General features: G+C 38.8%; 1 protein-coding gene across 6 annotated transcripts in view; it reads left to right on the top strand.

The window, feature by feature from the left end:
• Positions 1-15,744, top strand: part of DIP2C (disco interacting protein 2 homolog C) — a 310,631-nt gene that overhangs the window by 187,348 nt on the left and 107,539 nt on the right. For 5 of the 6 annotated variants that reach the window (XM_077192765.1, XM_077192933.1, XM_054640496.2 and 2 more), the window contains 3 exons: positions 7,017-7,142; positions 7,974-8,183; positions 14,244-14,375. In XM_077192765.1, the coding sequence (XP_077048880.1) occupies positions 7,017-7,142; positions 7,974-8,183; positions 14,244-14,375 (468 nt within the window). The remainder of the gene's footprint in view (positions 1-7,016; positions 7,143-7,973; positions 8,184-14,243; positions 14,376-15,744) is intronic. The other variant, XM_077192803.1, reaches the window with a different exon arrangement.

Below are 15,744 nucleotides of genomic sequence, written 5' to 3'. Positions count from 1 at the left end.
TGAGACATAACTAGGTATTATATGTACCTAAATAACCTCTAATTAAAAATCCTTTGGTATTCTCAACTCATTAGAGCAGAGCATCAGCCTTCTTGATCTTGATAATCTGCCATTCTCTGAGTGAGTTAGTTGTGTTTGAGGGCTATCCTGTAACAAGCAAGGAGTCTAAATCTTCTCAGGGCTTAGGTCTGTGTTACTCCCAGTTGTGTCATCCATCATGTTACCAGGAATTGGCTGCTAATGCAGAGGAATAAAGATTGTTTCCAATGGCTAGCTCAAAACAAGAAAAAAAAAAAAAGACAGAGTTCAGGGGAGAGGAATGAGAATTGGAATTGCATGAGCCAAAAGGAAGAAACAGAAGAGATGGATGGATTCAGATCACAACTAGGTTTATCTCCAGGCAGTTTTATTGTTTCAGGAGCACATTCCCTGAAAGGAGGGATGGAAGCAGTACCATTACCTCACAACAGGCAAACCAGGCTGCAGAAGATGGTAGGGACTCTGTTAGGTAATTCTGCATCTGTACAGAAAAAATTAGGCAACAGCTTGTTTTTTCATATTTGTGTTTCTTAAACTGCTGGTGATTGCATATGAAGGCTTTTGTAATTCCTGAAAAACTGAAAACATGAGCAAAACTAGAAGAAGGAATACATTTTATCAGAAACAGATTCTAAAATCTTGATTCTAGCAATGCATGACTCCTTTCTACAGCCAGTCTAATTCCTTGTCTCAAAAAGAGACAGGGCTGCGTGGTAAATGAGATGCAGGAGAACTGCTTGACACACAGTGGCAAGACCTGATTTAAGCACAAAAGAAGATAATGTTGTTCTTTTGTGTGCTGAGGCATTTTATGCAAGGGCTGTGAGGAACAGTTTTATAATGTGGAATTTTTTAATGTAGCTGTTGCTGGCCGTGGGAGGAGCACCCTGTTCTGTGATCTGTGCAGAGCTCATACCCAGATCCCTGGTCTCTGAGGAGGCACTGCTTTGCTTACAGTATTTTGAGTGTTTGACATGCCTATGGAGCAAATGCAGCTAATATTGAATAAAGGAAGCTGCTGAGGCAAGTTAAACTTATGTAGGAAAAAAAAAACCTAATAAGCCCTCTACTTTGAGGGAGAATGCAACTGTAATTTGTTGAATAGGTTTTTGTTCTTTTAAAATAGAAGATCTAAAGAAAAAAGAGCAAGTTCATTTGCTAAAAGCTGCAAAAGTCTTTAGGAGGACTAGGAATTTGCAGCATATTTCAAATGTCTGAGTTGCAATTCAGAGCTTTAAAGGACACTGTCTCTGGCCCAAGTAAGGAATGGGGCATCCCTGTTCATTGGGTGGAAGGGGTAGGGTGAGTCAGGATTATGCTCCATGCCAAATGAGAATGCATTCTTTGGAAGAGTGCTCTCCTAGCAGCTGTAGAGAAACATGAAATGCTGCAGCAGGGCTCCACATGTGGAGCAGGAAATGGCTGGCCTTGTTCATCACACAACAATTGTTTTTTGCTTCAGGATAAGAAGACTGATTTGCTTGTGGAGACAGCTGAGCCTAAAAGGATCATACATACTGTCTTCCCTAAAGGAAATGAGTAGGAGAGGGCAGCTTGTCATAGAAGGAAGTCTCCACTTCTATGCATATATTTGTGCAAGGAGGAGAGAAAGTATGTTCCCCAAAAAAGGCTTCATGAAAAATTCCAGAGAGACATATTATCCCAGAGCCAGTTAAAACCATCCAGCTTAACTTCTGAATAAAATAAATTTGTAGTGTTCCCCTCCAAGAAAGATTTCAGGACAGCATATGGAATAAATGGTTAAAGAACACTGTGAACAAGGAGTCAAAAGTATCAGCAGTCTGAAATTATTGTGTTTATAGGGTTTATTTCTGTATTTCTGGGCATTACTATTTGACCTTTGACCACTGCCCACCTATCAGCAGTGAACCCTACTCTGTCCCTATCTTCTGTCACTCAGTCACCTCATTTGAGGAGGGTGTCCATAGCAAGCTGTGTCTGTGCAGTAATGTCTGTTTTAGTGGGGTTGGCTTTTTTTTGCAAGCCTTTCCAGTCAGGCCAGGAGCACCCCATTGTGCCAAGTTGTGAGATAAACCAGATGAAAAGAGTGACTGCACTCAGCAGAGCACCTCCCAGGACAGCTGGGCCATTCATCCTGCTGATGGCATGAGGAATTTGCAGCAGTGCAGAGGTTCTGCTTATGGAGCTTGTTGGCCAAAGCCATAGGTCATCACTCTGGAAGTCTGAACTTGCAGACCCTCATTCTCTGTGCCAGTTTTAATTTCTCTGCCCTTGGTTTTGAGACCTCATCTCATATTGTACAATAACAGATCATTAGCTCTTTAAATGGAAACTTTCTTTCTACCACCTGCTTGTTTTTACAGTTCCACTTCCTCTCTATTTCACTTACTGACTTTATTCCCAAAAGTATGATTGCCCTTTCTGTCCTGTCATAGAAATTAAAGGAAGAGAATAAACAAGTAAAAATGCTTGAATGCAACAGGGAGAAGACTGGGGACAGAGCTGTTGTGTCTGCAGTTTGCAGCCCATAAGAAATATGTCAGGTTGAATGCTGAACACCAGGTTGATTGGTGTTAAGCAATGAGCACAAGTTAAAAAGTGAGCTTTCCCAAGCTTGGTGCTTTGCTCTTTGCCATTTAATGATTCTTTGAGTACAAACACACAAATTGGATTCAATGCGTGGTTGGCCAAGCTAAAAAAGTGAAGGACCACTGTGCCTTACTTCCCACTACTGTAGACAGGGGTAATGATATTTTACTCTATGCTCTAGATTTTCTGTTAAGACATTCTTGTGGAAAAAGCCGGGTGGGAAGAGTAAAATGATTTTTTTTACCTACAGGAGAACTTTGAAGGGTCAGGATCTGGAGTCATTTTATCAGCTATAACAGTGTAGTTAGAATGTCACATGAAAGAACATTTCACCTAAAAGCATGATTTTTCCACTTAGAAAAAGCCTTCCACTCAGAAGGTTTGAGTGCAATTACATCAAGGTATATTTCTGTTTGAAACTCTATCAGAAGTTTATAGTAGGTGAGAAATTACAGCTAGCAACACTCTAAAGAAAGACAGAAGAAGTGTTCTTTTAATGATTTTTTTTTTTATGCAGGCATCTCTCTGTGTAGTTTCTGGACCAAGGTTTCATACTTGAACAACTTTTTCAGGAAAAATTAATGAGAAATCTGTGTTTTATAGCAATACTCAATCACAGTATGAATTCAGTTAGTTTGAGCATGCCAGGATAGATTGAGAAGGAATTCAGACACTTTTATCGGACCTGCAAGACAGGGGCATCATCCTACCAGAGATGGTTTGAAATTCTAATGTGATGTTCCTGCTGATGCTGTGTGTCATGTGTGGAGAATACAAACTGCTTTGTGATGATGGGATTTGGGGGGATAACAGTTTCCTGTCCCAAAGGAACTTGGATATGTCTTCTTACTTTGTCCCAATGTGCAGCTCAAATGTGGTTTCCTTTTTTTAGAGAACAAGAAAGTTCCTGTTGTATAAATTCCTGTTGCAAGTCTCCTTGTATTTTTTCAGTCGCTGTTAGGGACAGCTTTGAGGAGCAGTGAATTACATACAATATGATGGACACCATGGCCCATCTTTGACTGAGGTAAAGGGAAAGAGCTACCACACCCCTGCTGAAATTCATGAGAAGCAGATTACCATGGATGCTGGTGATGATTGTATGTTTCAACTTGGATTTAAATCCATGCTTCATGAAAGTACAATAAGAGATTATTAGTTGCATTTTGGTTAACATTCCTTGTGCTACATAAGCAAAGTTGGTTTGTAGATCAGAAAAACAAAGCTAAAACCTAGGGAAAAGCAAAGTATGTGTATGCAAAGTCATATCTAAAGCTGATATTTGCTGGGAACAAACCTCCTTACTGATTTCTGTCTTGCTGTGGTTATAGGATAGATATTGAAACCCATGCTTTGCTCTCAAATTTAATTCTGAAGTATCAGTCTGGCTTTCCCTCACCTCTCTATTTCTCAATATTTGGGTCTTGATCTTGAGGCATGAAGGGCTTGAAGGCTGTTCATAGCTTAGCCAAGTCCCCCTCTGTACAAGGCTGTCCAGACAGGTTAAGAGCATCTTCAGAACCCACCAAAAGGCTTTCATTCAAAAGGAAGAACATAGATTCTATATAGGCTGTTATTAATTCTTTACCCCATTCCTTAGCCATTCTTTATATGCCTAGAGAAACTTTGTTGAGCCAAGAGTTTTATTCCTGAGAGAGAACATTGTGAAAAGATTCTTCACCCAAGCTTGACTGTTATTGCTGCATTTTATTCCTCTCACCCCAAAACCCTGTAAACTCTTGTTGATGCTCCCTGGACCATCTCTGGATTATCTGTCCTCAGCATTTTCTAGACATGTGCCCAAGAGTTTTTTGGTAGCCTCCATAATCTGAGTAATGCCTTCTAAATATTTGAGCTAGCAGGCTGGGCTGGGAGCAGGTGTGTATGTTCCTTCTTCCCAACCAGCTTCCCTCTTGTTTATTCAGAGTTTCTTATCTTTGACATTGTTTTGCTTTCCTGTGAGGTTTTGGGTTTGGGTTTTTTTAAGCTATCTATAGTGTGGTTTATTCCATGGTAGCCCATTACAAATAAACACATCAAGAATGTGCCTTATTAGGAAAACAATTCAATTCCTGGGCTCCTGTGGACTCATTTGAAAATTAAAACCCTGCAGAGTGTTTTTAATTAAGCAGATGAGTCTACCTTCTTATATCAAAACAGCATCAAAAAGGAAATCAAAGAATTCACAAGTTCTGATTCAGCATCCAGCTGTCACTAAGCATTTTAATGATTTTCTGTTAGCTGTCCTCCTTTAAAAATTTTTGGCAGAATTTCTTCTCCCTTCTGACACAGTTAAAACACAGTTCTATGTGCAATAATATATACAAATAGTCTCTCTTGTGTTGATCAGCAAAATTAATTTCTTCAAAAATTTTTTTCCAAAAATCACTGTAGAGTGTTGGTTTGTTGAGCTTTTTTAAAGGGAAAGCTCTTTTTTTTTCTTTTTTTTTTTTTACTACTTGACATCTAATTGCTGTCCTTTGAAGGAAAATCAAGAATTTTCCCTTTTTAACAGATAAGAAACTATTAGGGAGCATGTTCAGTCCTGTGTACTTTATTGACATTGGTGTGAAGTGAGCAGGTAGGAATTTATCTTGGGGTAATGCCGTTAGGTAAGACTTACATTCCTTATTTTCATAGTGTGATACTTTTCACATAAATTTTCTGATACTTTTCACATAAACTTTTCATCAGTTTTTAATAATAAGAAAGGCCTTAAACTTTCTGCTTAAAAATAATGACTTGACAGGAGAGAAATTGTTCTCTGTCGATGATAGCATTGGTTCTGCCTTCATTTTGGTCCATCAGCTGCATGGCTCTTTTATCTTTTGAGAACAGTTTCCCAGCTTTGCTGTTGGCTTTTCTTTGCTGATATTCTCACCCTCTTCATGATTTAAAACAAAAGAAAGCAACTCACAGAAGCAGCTGGTAATTGTGCCTTTTTTTACTCTTCCCTGTTGTACTTCTACTGAGAGGTGCTTAAACCCTGGCAGAAGATAGGAAACACCATTATTGGAAATGAGACACTGCAGCTTATCAGCAGCTTATCATCTAATGCTTCTAGTCATCCTTCCAGGTTGTTACTCACAAATTACATAAATGTGATTCAACCAATGCTTCTTTAAAAAAGGATACATATATATATATATACACACACATATACACACACACACATATATATAGATACTCTTCTCTTTCCTGTTGCTTTTCTTGGGGCACATTGCCTGTTCAGAGCTGCCACCACATCCATACAGGAGTAGGATAATGACAGTGTGCTGCCAACCCAGCCTCTGAGGGGGGTCTTCCAGGAGATGCAGCAGCAGTGGGATCACTCTGGGTTAGACCTGATTCACTGTGCTTCTGATCCACAAATAGGAACAACTAAACCATGCACACAAATTGGTGTATTTTCTACAGCTGGCCACTGTCAACTGGTCAAAAGGCAAGATATCAGATGGTCAATATATGTGGCAACTTCTTTACCCACAAGGAACTCCTGTTGGCTGCCATGTCTTTTGCATACACTCACCTCATGTGAATAAATGTCCCAATTCCATTGAAATATGCAGACAAACAGTGCAAGGTAGTAAACTAAAGGCAGACTTATTTCAATATGTAATTATGGTCGTAATTAAAGAATGCTTAAAACAAAGTCATTATCAAAAAGTCACTCATATATTTTAGACATGATAGATGGGCTTTTTCAAATTTTGGGAGGCAGGCAGCTATAAATACATGGGAAAGGTAGAGAAGCTGTTCACCTCCCCAAGGAGAAGGGATCTGTTGGGTACTGTGGAGTGGGCTGGTATGACCTGCCTGCAAAGCACCAGATCTGTGCTTAGGGTGTTTTTTTCCTCATTCCACCTCAGGCCAGCCCTACATAGTACTTATTTTTCTGTGAATAATGCCAAGTGACAGTGGCAGGAGAAGGATTTGGGAATGAGGGACCTGTTGCCATTTCTGCTGTGGCACTTTACATACCTTTTACCCTTCAAGAAAATGTTCTTGTTCACTTACTCTGTGTGACTTTTCTGTAAATTGGAAACCTTATCCAAAAAATGGGCACTGTTAATACACCACAGTTCCTCTGAAAACAGCAATGGTCACTGAAGGCTCCAGGTTAAATAAAGGTTTGCCCTGGGGAAGTGATGTTCCTGCTCTTCAAATACTGCAGCACTGTTCTGGGAATATCACACAGCTCAGAGGGCTTGTTTGTTAGTACAGCACTTTTCACTGTGGCTGCTTTTTGTACAGAGGAGACCTCCAGCAGTTCCTCTGAGATCCTGTGTGTTCCTGGGCTCCCATCACGGGATGTGCCTTGTCAGCCCAGCTGGCACAGGTCTGCTGGATGCACAGAGAACAGCTCCTTCCTGTCTAACTCTGGCTTCACACCTCTTTCCTTGCAGATGTCCACACAGAAGCAGTGCAGGCAGCCCTTGCTAAACATAAAGAAAGGAAAATGGCAGTGCCCATGCCCTCAAAACGACGTTCATTGGTGGTGCAAACATCAATGGATGCCTACACACCTCCAGGTGAGTATCTCTCTATTTTTATGTGAATTTTAAAAATGGTTCTTTGTGCTGCTATGAACTGCTAATCTGTCAGCATAGACAGTAATGGAAATGTCATTTGATGCCCACTGAGCTTAACTGAGGTGTGTTTGAAGAGAAGGTGAACTGAGTAGTGGAAAAGTCAACAGGGACAGTTCACATGATTGCTTTGCCCTTGGTGATACCTTAGCTTGCACTGGTCCTTTTGGGCTTACAAGGACCTAACTATGGCCAACTTGTCATATTTTATGGCAGTCTAAGTTCCTTTCACTTTTCTGGTTTATTCCCTAATAATGTAATGTAACGTTATCTTAGCAATTAGTTGTGCCATTCCTTTTCAAGTTTATCTGCTTTTTTATCTAACTAGACTGTGAAAACACCCCATATCTCATGCTTCTCACTGAATCTGGCTGAGACTCCCGTTTCACTGAGGTTTGGACTTTGTACAATTGGAAAAGTGTCTCACAGACTTTGTGGAGTGAGCTTGGGAAAGTTTTTTTTAATATTCTCTGCTGGCTGGAGATCTTCAGAAGATTCTGTGTTTAACATTATAAAGGAAGACTTTAATTTTAATTATCTTCTTTTTTCTTTGTACAATAATACATACACCATGACCTTAGAGCAGGAGAGGTGCAGAGTTAGTAACTGACTTCGTTTCAGGGCTTTCAGTGCTGCACTTTTCTCTTTATGTTTGCCTACCTTCCTGAGATTTTCTTCATGGCACTTCGCTGAGATTTTTGATGTGAATATGAGTTATTTCTATTAAGAAAACCCCAAAGCACTGCAAGCTAACAAGCTGTTTTTAATTACTAGATACTTCTTCTGGTTCAGAAGACGAAGGCTCCGTCCAGGGTGACTCCCAGGGAACTCCCACCTCCAGCCAGGGGAGCATAAACATGGAACACTGGATCAGTCAAGCGATCCATGGCTCTACCACATCAACCACTTCCTCCTCCTCCACACAAAGTGGAGGCAGTGGTGCTGCACACAGACTAGCTGATGTTATGGCTCAAACACATATAGGTCAGTATACAGGTGTGTGGAGTGTGTCCAGTTTAATGTGGATTTTGACTCTCACATTCAGCTGATGCTGTTATGTGAAGTCTTACAAAAGTCTTTCCTGTGCTTCTTCTTTGCTTTTTATAATTTATATATATTACATGGAGAGAAAATCCTACTTTCCTATTTCAGGAGGGAAATAATAGCAGTTTAGATTTGGGGGTAAACTTATGTTGTGGCAAATAGGGTCTAGCTATTGGTTCCAAATACCTTAAAATGTACAGTTGCATGACTTCCATTACTTAGCACTATAAAGGTCTCTGTAGGATTCATCAATAAGGAAAATCAGTGCATGCATCATTAGAGATTGCTTGCATATGAGTTTCCCCCACTGCTGCACCACTTTAATTACATAGCTTGAGTAATTTTTGATAATTCTGTTAACAGTAGTCCTCTCAAACATATTTTTTCTGCCCTTAATTGAATTTAGAATACTTGAACTGGGATATCTAGTGATTGTACTCCGTGGGAGAGACCATTATAGAGCTTCAGAGAAGGGAGCTGTTATTATTAATAGCTTGTTTATTTCCTTTATAAAGATGCTAGGAAGTCAAAGCTTGCTTTCTACTAGGGCTAAGCTTCACAGACATTATTTCTGAATATTGTGCCATTGACACTGGTCTTTATTAACATGAGGCAGCTGTTTGACTGGATATGTGGAAAGCAAGGCTTGGTTTCCATTCACTCTTCAGCTGCTTATCATACAAGGCCTTTGCTTTGTGTATGTTCTTGCTGGGGTGTGTATTTTGGGCTCTCACTAAAAATCTGTTGCAGTCTTTGTTGGAACAGATAAAGCAACCTTACTACTGTCTTACTACAGTTTTGTGTGACTGTTCTTCAGCTGACATTTCCTTTCAAGTACATGTAATGAGATACATGAAAGCATCTGCAGTGTTCATGATTTTATGTGCTGGAAAGGGAGTACATTTCCCTTGGGTTTTGCTATGAGTACAGCTTGATGTAACACCTGTATTTTCAGTAATCCTCCCATCATGATCCAGAATGGCTGAATTGCAGTCAGGGGAAGAACTTGTATTGTATTCATAAATTCATGCTAAGTGAATGCTTGGAACCTTGTTTTAGAAACACATACATTGGGAACACGTTAATCATTGCATTTGATTATTTTCTATGACTTCATCCTGAAATGCTACAGGAAATTATAGCATAGAGAATTAAATTTATCCAAACTCTGAAAGGTTGCATTACTCATACACAAAGTCTTAATGTGTCTTTAAATATAGCTTCTTTATAATTTGACATTTTAGTAATTTTAAATCTGGCACAGTAAGTCTTTTATAATCACTGAGTTAGTGGTAAATAATACAGCATTTATAGAGCTAAATTAAGATGGCACTATTCTGTAGAAGAGGGAAACTACTGTTTCTTATGTGTACGTGTTTTATTGTGCCTTGTTGACTAGAAAGATCTTGCCTTTGAAGGAAGCAGTTGAGCTTACCTCAGTGTATGCATATTTTCATTCATTCTGATGATAAGATGCCTTAAATTGCATCTCTTCTTGGACACTAATTGAGCTATAGTAATGTAAAGGTCATTGGGGCACAAAATCTAATTGATGAGACAGGGATCTTATGGTTGCTAAAATCACTGGAAATGTAAGAGAAGCTGCACAGTTATAACTGTAATATGTATGTTTTTATGGGTGAGCTGCATTCTTTAAGAATTTGAAATGAAATTGCTATTTTGTTTCTTTCCTATCCAAGAAGGTAGATTTTGCATTAAATGTATTCTAAGAGGTAATAGATTTGAAGAAACCCTACAGAAAGCCTGACTCTTTCCAAGGCAGTGGGCCAGTGATGGTAGATGAATAATAATCTTTGATAGGAGAGAAGAGTAATCCTGTTCCTTCAGGCTCCTCAGCTATCAGAGACAGTTTGTTCTTGGTCACAAAGAACATATGTTACCATGCCTTGATGCTTGTTTGGTCCAGGAGTTGTTCTCCAGAGACAGACCAGCCTGTAAGAGAGGAATCAACTGTTTATATCTAAGGCCATACTCTGAAGGTGCCAATTTTAATAAATACAAAATCAAGGTGCAACAGGAAGGACCTTAATGATAACCCAAAAAAGCTCTCCATTCTGATATCCACCAGGATTTTACCTCCAGACTGCATCACAGAGTAAAAGGGAGATTTTTTTTTCCAATTTAAGTATACTAATGCAGTCCTGAAAAGAGATTTGATAAAAAGCTTTGGCTATAATATAATCAGAGTTATCTTTGTGAATCATTTGGATAATTTGCGTAAGCTATTATATGATTTTAATGTTATACTGTTCATTTAATTTGACTGCTGCTGCTTTATTGTGGCCAAAGTTCTAGTTTGGGATAGATATCATTTAAATATTTATTCTCAGCTCAGGGGTCTGCATTAGACTATAGGCAAAATCTTATTTTGGCATAGGTCTGTTCACAGCTGTGTTCAGTAATTCTTGAATTTAGAGGTTAAACCAGTGAAATCTGCTAAAAATATCTGATGTTTTGACCCTTCTTTGGGTCAGTTTTGTGCAGATTTCTAAGATCTTCAAGCTTTCATTTGTTGTTATTACATGGTTTAGATTTCTATGTATATAAAAATCAGGGACAGAAAGCACACCCCAAAGCCCACAAAGGTCATGTGGTGAAAATTACACAATGCTTGCCTATCATTGTAAATCTATATAAAGTTAATAATCTCACTTCAAAGTTTTGATCCTATAGGTGCATTTAATATTTCTTTTATATGCTTCAAATATGTTTCTGTTTGAAAATCAAAGGCTTCTATCCACATTAAAGGCTACATAGATTGCTAATCAAATAAATATAAAACCATGTGCCATAAGCATGGCTGATGGTTTTCAGACAGCTTGGAAATTTTGTGCTCTGAGGGGGAATGTTAACTTATACAGGAGACTAGTTTAAAATACAATCTGTCACCTGGACATCAATACAAGAACAACCCTGCTAATGGAAAGAGCTGCATCTCTGACTCTGGATTTACTTTCCCTGACAACCAGAAGAGCCATTGTATTTGGGAGTAAAAGCTGCATTTTCTTCAAGTACAGTGTTGCAGGAATGCTTTTTGAGTCCCTGGAAACTTTTTAAGTACCTGGTGCTTATGTGAGCTTCCAAACCTCCACTGAAAGTATTCCTCCACTCCTTTGCTTCTCTTTAGACGTGGGGCTTTGTCAGTGCTCTATCCCTCCACGAATGTGCTCTGCTTTTTTGGGCCTTTCTGATCTTCATGAAATGGGGTAAATGATGTTGCTCCAGTGGCAGAAATGAAGAGAGCCTTAACTGGAAACAGCTGTTCTGTCTGTGATCTCCTAATGCAAGGATATTGGAAGAGATGGGAATAGGAGGTGATGCAAATATGTATGTTTGATGGAGGAAGTGCTTTGAAGTCATGCAGCTGTCAGTTTTTACTTTTTAGTGAACAGATGTGTCAGGGTCACGATTCTTAATGAAACCTCAAACAATTCTTCAAGTTACCTGACATAAGACCAAGCAACTCTCTACAGATTGTGTCTGTAGCCAAAGGTTGGATTGACCTTTCTATACAAAAAAATAAGGGTACATTTCACATAACATAACAATTATCTTTTTCTTTAGAAGTCATTCAGACCAAATCTTTGTATGATTTTCATTTCTCCAAGCCTGACTCTGAGATGCTAACTGACTAAAGATTTGTAAATCTAATGGATGAAATGTACCACTGTAGATACTGCCATGATAAGACATCTGTCAAGCAGATACTACAGAGGAACACATCAAGACAAACCTCAGTATTCCTTTTCTTCAGGATAAAAGTAAATAGCAGCTGGGCAGCCAGGGCACGAGAACTCCTTGGCTGAGCCACGGTGGCAACCTTGGGAAGAGAGTTTCTTTTAGGCCGCTTCAAGTGCAAGTGCTGTTTGTTCAAAAGGAAGGCCTTTTACAAAAGAGCAGGACTCTTGTTTTGTTCTTTCCCCCTGCTCAGCCCCATGTGTAACAAAGAAGAATTTGGTTTTAAGCATAGAGTTCTGAAGGGAGAGCATCCCTGCTCATGTATCTTCTGCCCCATGCATTAAAAAAAAAATTAGTCTTTAACTCCTCTTCAAAAGGAGCCTTCTAAAGTCTGAAAGATGGGAATACTTTGCTGGAAAGATGTAAGCAAATACAGCTCACTTTAAAAATACTTTCTGATGTTACTAATAGCTGACTAAGTATAATTATTTTCTTAGTCATGATCTCCCATATGCATTGCAAAACTTCATTATAAGTAAAGAGAAAAATATAATCATCAGCATTTTTTAATTGACTTAGTTATTGAGTAATACAATCACGATCTATAAAAAGCTCTTGTCACTTAACAAGAAAGGGCAAAAAATTGTGCTGAGTCTAAGATAGTTCATAATGACAAGAAATGAAGACCTTAAATGAAGACATTATTCAAGCAACTACTGCATAAACTTCAATCTTGTACTTCAGTTGGTCACATAGCACAATGTAAGGTGTTTGTTTCAGTAAAATCATAACCATGGATGTGATCAGAAGCAAAAGGTCCAACTGGACGCTTGTAGAACACAAGATGTTTTTGGGTTGCTCAATAAAAGCCATTTCATGTCTTCCTCAACAAGACAATATGATTGGGTGACAGGAGTGAGCCCTTATGATGTTCATGAATGTGAACATTAAATAACAGCTGCAGGAATGAATGTCATGTCTTAAATCTGCATGATTGTCTGTCAAATGTTACCTTTAAATGAGAGGCATGCAAAATAAGCATCTATTAGCATCATTTTCTGGTATGTGTAGCAAAAAATTAGTTTTCTGTGTTGATGGTGCATAAATTTGGGATTAAATGCACAAGAATCACAGTGTTTCAAAGTTCAAAACTCATAAAAATGAAAGTGCTTTAAAATTATGTTTGAGATTAAATTTAGTGTAGAAGTTGGTGTTCTAGTACTTACAGCACCACAATACTTATAGATAAAATTTAGTAAGAAGCACATCTTGAAAACAGTATTGGAACACGATGACATTTTCCCAGAATTTTTGCATTTTGAAAGACTCTTACCCTATTGTTAAATAGAATGCATTTCTCTTCACTTCCATGGCAGCAGAGTGAAGACCTGCCTTCTCTTGTAACTTAAAGGCTGCTGGGGATCATTTATGTCAATTGAAAGAAAAGTTATTTGCTTGTGGTGTTTATCTCCATCTAATCTAATGTGGATAAAAACTTGCAAAAACTTTATGGGACAACTTATAGAAATAACATAAATACATTGGAAATACAGACTCAGACTTGAAAACGTGGGAAGATGAACTGTGGTAGCATGCTGAGTTATCAGGCCATGAAAGAGAAAGATTATCTCTGTGGAATTGTTCAGCAGTGCTGGCATGAGTCAGACCAAATCGTGTTTGCCTTCTGGAAGGCAAGGCTTTGTTATGCGGAAGAATTGAAATATCTCTGTCTAAAAATAGTAGACAAGCAAGTGTCCATGAAGAATGCAAAGTTCATGTTTCTTTACATTTTATTTCTTGCCTCTGGTCTCCAATCCTGCTATGATTGGCTTTTTTCCTTTCTTAACTCAAACTGACATAGTCAAAATACAGAGGTTATAAAAGTGATATGCATTGGCACTTGCAAGTGATTGACAACATGCTGTGTTCTTTTTACTTAGAAAAACTAACACAGTAATCCATGAGAAGTGTATTTGTCTGGGTCTTTTCTATTTGCAGATGTCCAAAAGCTTTAAGTAAAATCAGATGTCAGTGGAGAACTTACAACTTAATTGTATAATTCTTTTAGCCTATTGCTTATGTGATTGCAGATATACAGCCTTGTTTTAATCAGTGCAAATTTTATTTATTAAAATTATACTACACATTATAGTTCAGTATAATAATTTTGCACATTAATTTTAACGCCTGTTCATGTGTTGGGGGAAAAATCCTCAAATGGTCTCTTTTCCTCTGCCTTTTGCTTTTCTGCCCTTTGACATTAGAGGTACACGGTTAAACCTTTTAACTTACTTTTCACAGAAAATCATTCTGCCCCTCCAGATGTTACCACTTACACCTCAGAGCACTCAATACAAGTAGAAAGACCACAAGGATCAACGGCACGGGTGGCACCAAAGTATGGCAATGCTGAGCTTATGGAGACTGGTGATGGTATGTCCCAAAACACAGCTGGGGTTCTTTTGAGTATCCTGACCTTTTTAGTGGTTACTGTATGCATCTGCTCTTGGGTTTTGGGTGTTCTTTGTGGCTTTTTTCCTGGGCACTTTTCACTTGTAAACACAAAGTTGCAGCACCTTTACAGTTCTAAAATAAACTGATATCAATGAAGATAACATAGAGAAATATTTCTTAATCAGTGGAGCTGACTCCCCATGGAAACTGTTTGGTAAAAACCCCCAGAGAATCTCTTTAGATTTCCCATTATCATGCTGCCTGGTTACAGCTAGTCTGTTCTTTTAAATGACAAAGAATGTGAGGTCCTAGAATGGCTACATCTTGAAAATTGACACGTTTGAAATTTTTATTCTCTAATTTTTTCTTAATTTGGTTTTTTGGCTTTTTTTTTTTTTTTTTGAAAAACAGTTATTTGTAAACCCTTCCTTATTTACTGCTCCTCTTTTCTAAAATTTATCAAACAATATTTCAGCAGAGCATGGAATTGTTGACCAAGTGTACTGTATCTAAACTTAGTAGCTTCAGCTCTAAGCACCACTTGGTAAAAGATTTGGAGCCAACCTTATGGAAGGGTAAGAAGTTGAAATTCCTGCAATGCAGTGACAGAAAGCTATTAGTTCAGGAACAGATGATGTGCACATTGGAGAGGTTTGCACTCAACTAGAGAAAAGGAAGGGGGAGGTGATTGATGGGACTATATTATAAAAATGCCCCTTGCCCCAGGCTGCTGCTCAGAGCTGTGTGTTCCAAAGTGCTGTAAGGGCAAGCCTGCTCCCTTTGGAGATTGCTGGCTGGTGGGATTGGCTGCAGGGATGTTCAGAGAATACAGGGGCATGCTGAAGTAATACAAAGATGTGAACCATGCTTAAGATGGATGCTGGACAGATGTCCCCTACAGTGCAAAAAGAACCCAGAATAAATGATGGGGCAGAGCCTATGACCCACACTCTTCACCAGGCTGCAGCCTAGTCAGACAATGTTGGTATGGCCAATGACCATGGGGAGGGCCAGTCCAGTTTTCTCACTGACCATTGCTGAGGCAATTCTCAGGGTACTGAATTTTGCTGTAGGGACATTTTTCCCACTGTGCTTCTCTCCCTCAGTCTGTGTGCTGCTTCCCCTCTAATTTTGCAACCTTGCTCTGACATTATTGTATTGATTTCATTTACATTAGCTATCACTGTTCCTTTTTGCTTGTGTGTTTTGATGCTAAACACTTGAGTCACAGTATGGCATGAAACTGTAGTTGTGGTGGCCTTGCAGTCCTTGACCTTTCCTTACCCCCCTGATGTCTGGTGGGTGCAGCAGAGCCATTGACTGATGTCTCCATTGATCCCTGTCCTGC

Source organism: Agelaius phoeniceus, chromosome 1 (assembly GCF_051311805.1).
Source record: "Agelaius phoeniceus isolate bAgePho1 chromosome 1, bAgePho1.hap1, whole genome shotgun sequence".
NCBI classification, from domain to species: domain Eukaryota; kingdom Metazoa; phylum Chordata; class Aves; order Passeriformes; family Icteridae; genus Agelaius; species Agelaius phoeniceus.
Note: the sequence above shows the minus strand (reverse complement) of the source record. Positions and strands in the feature narration are given on the sequence as shown.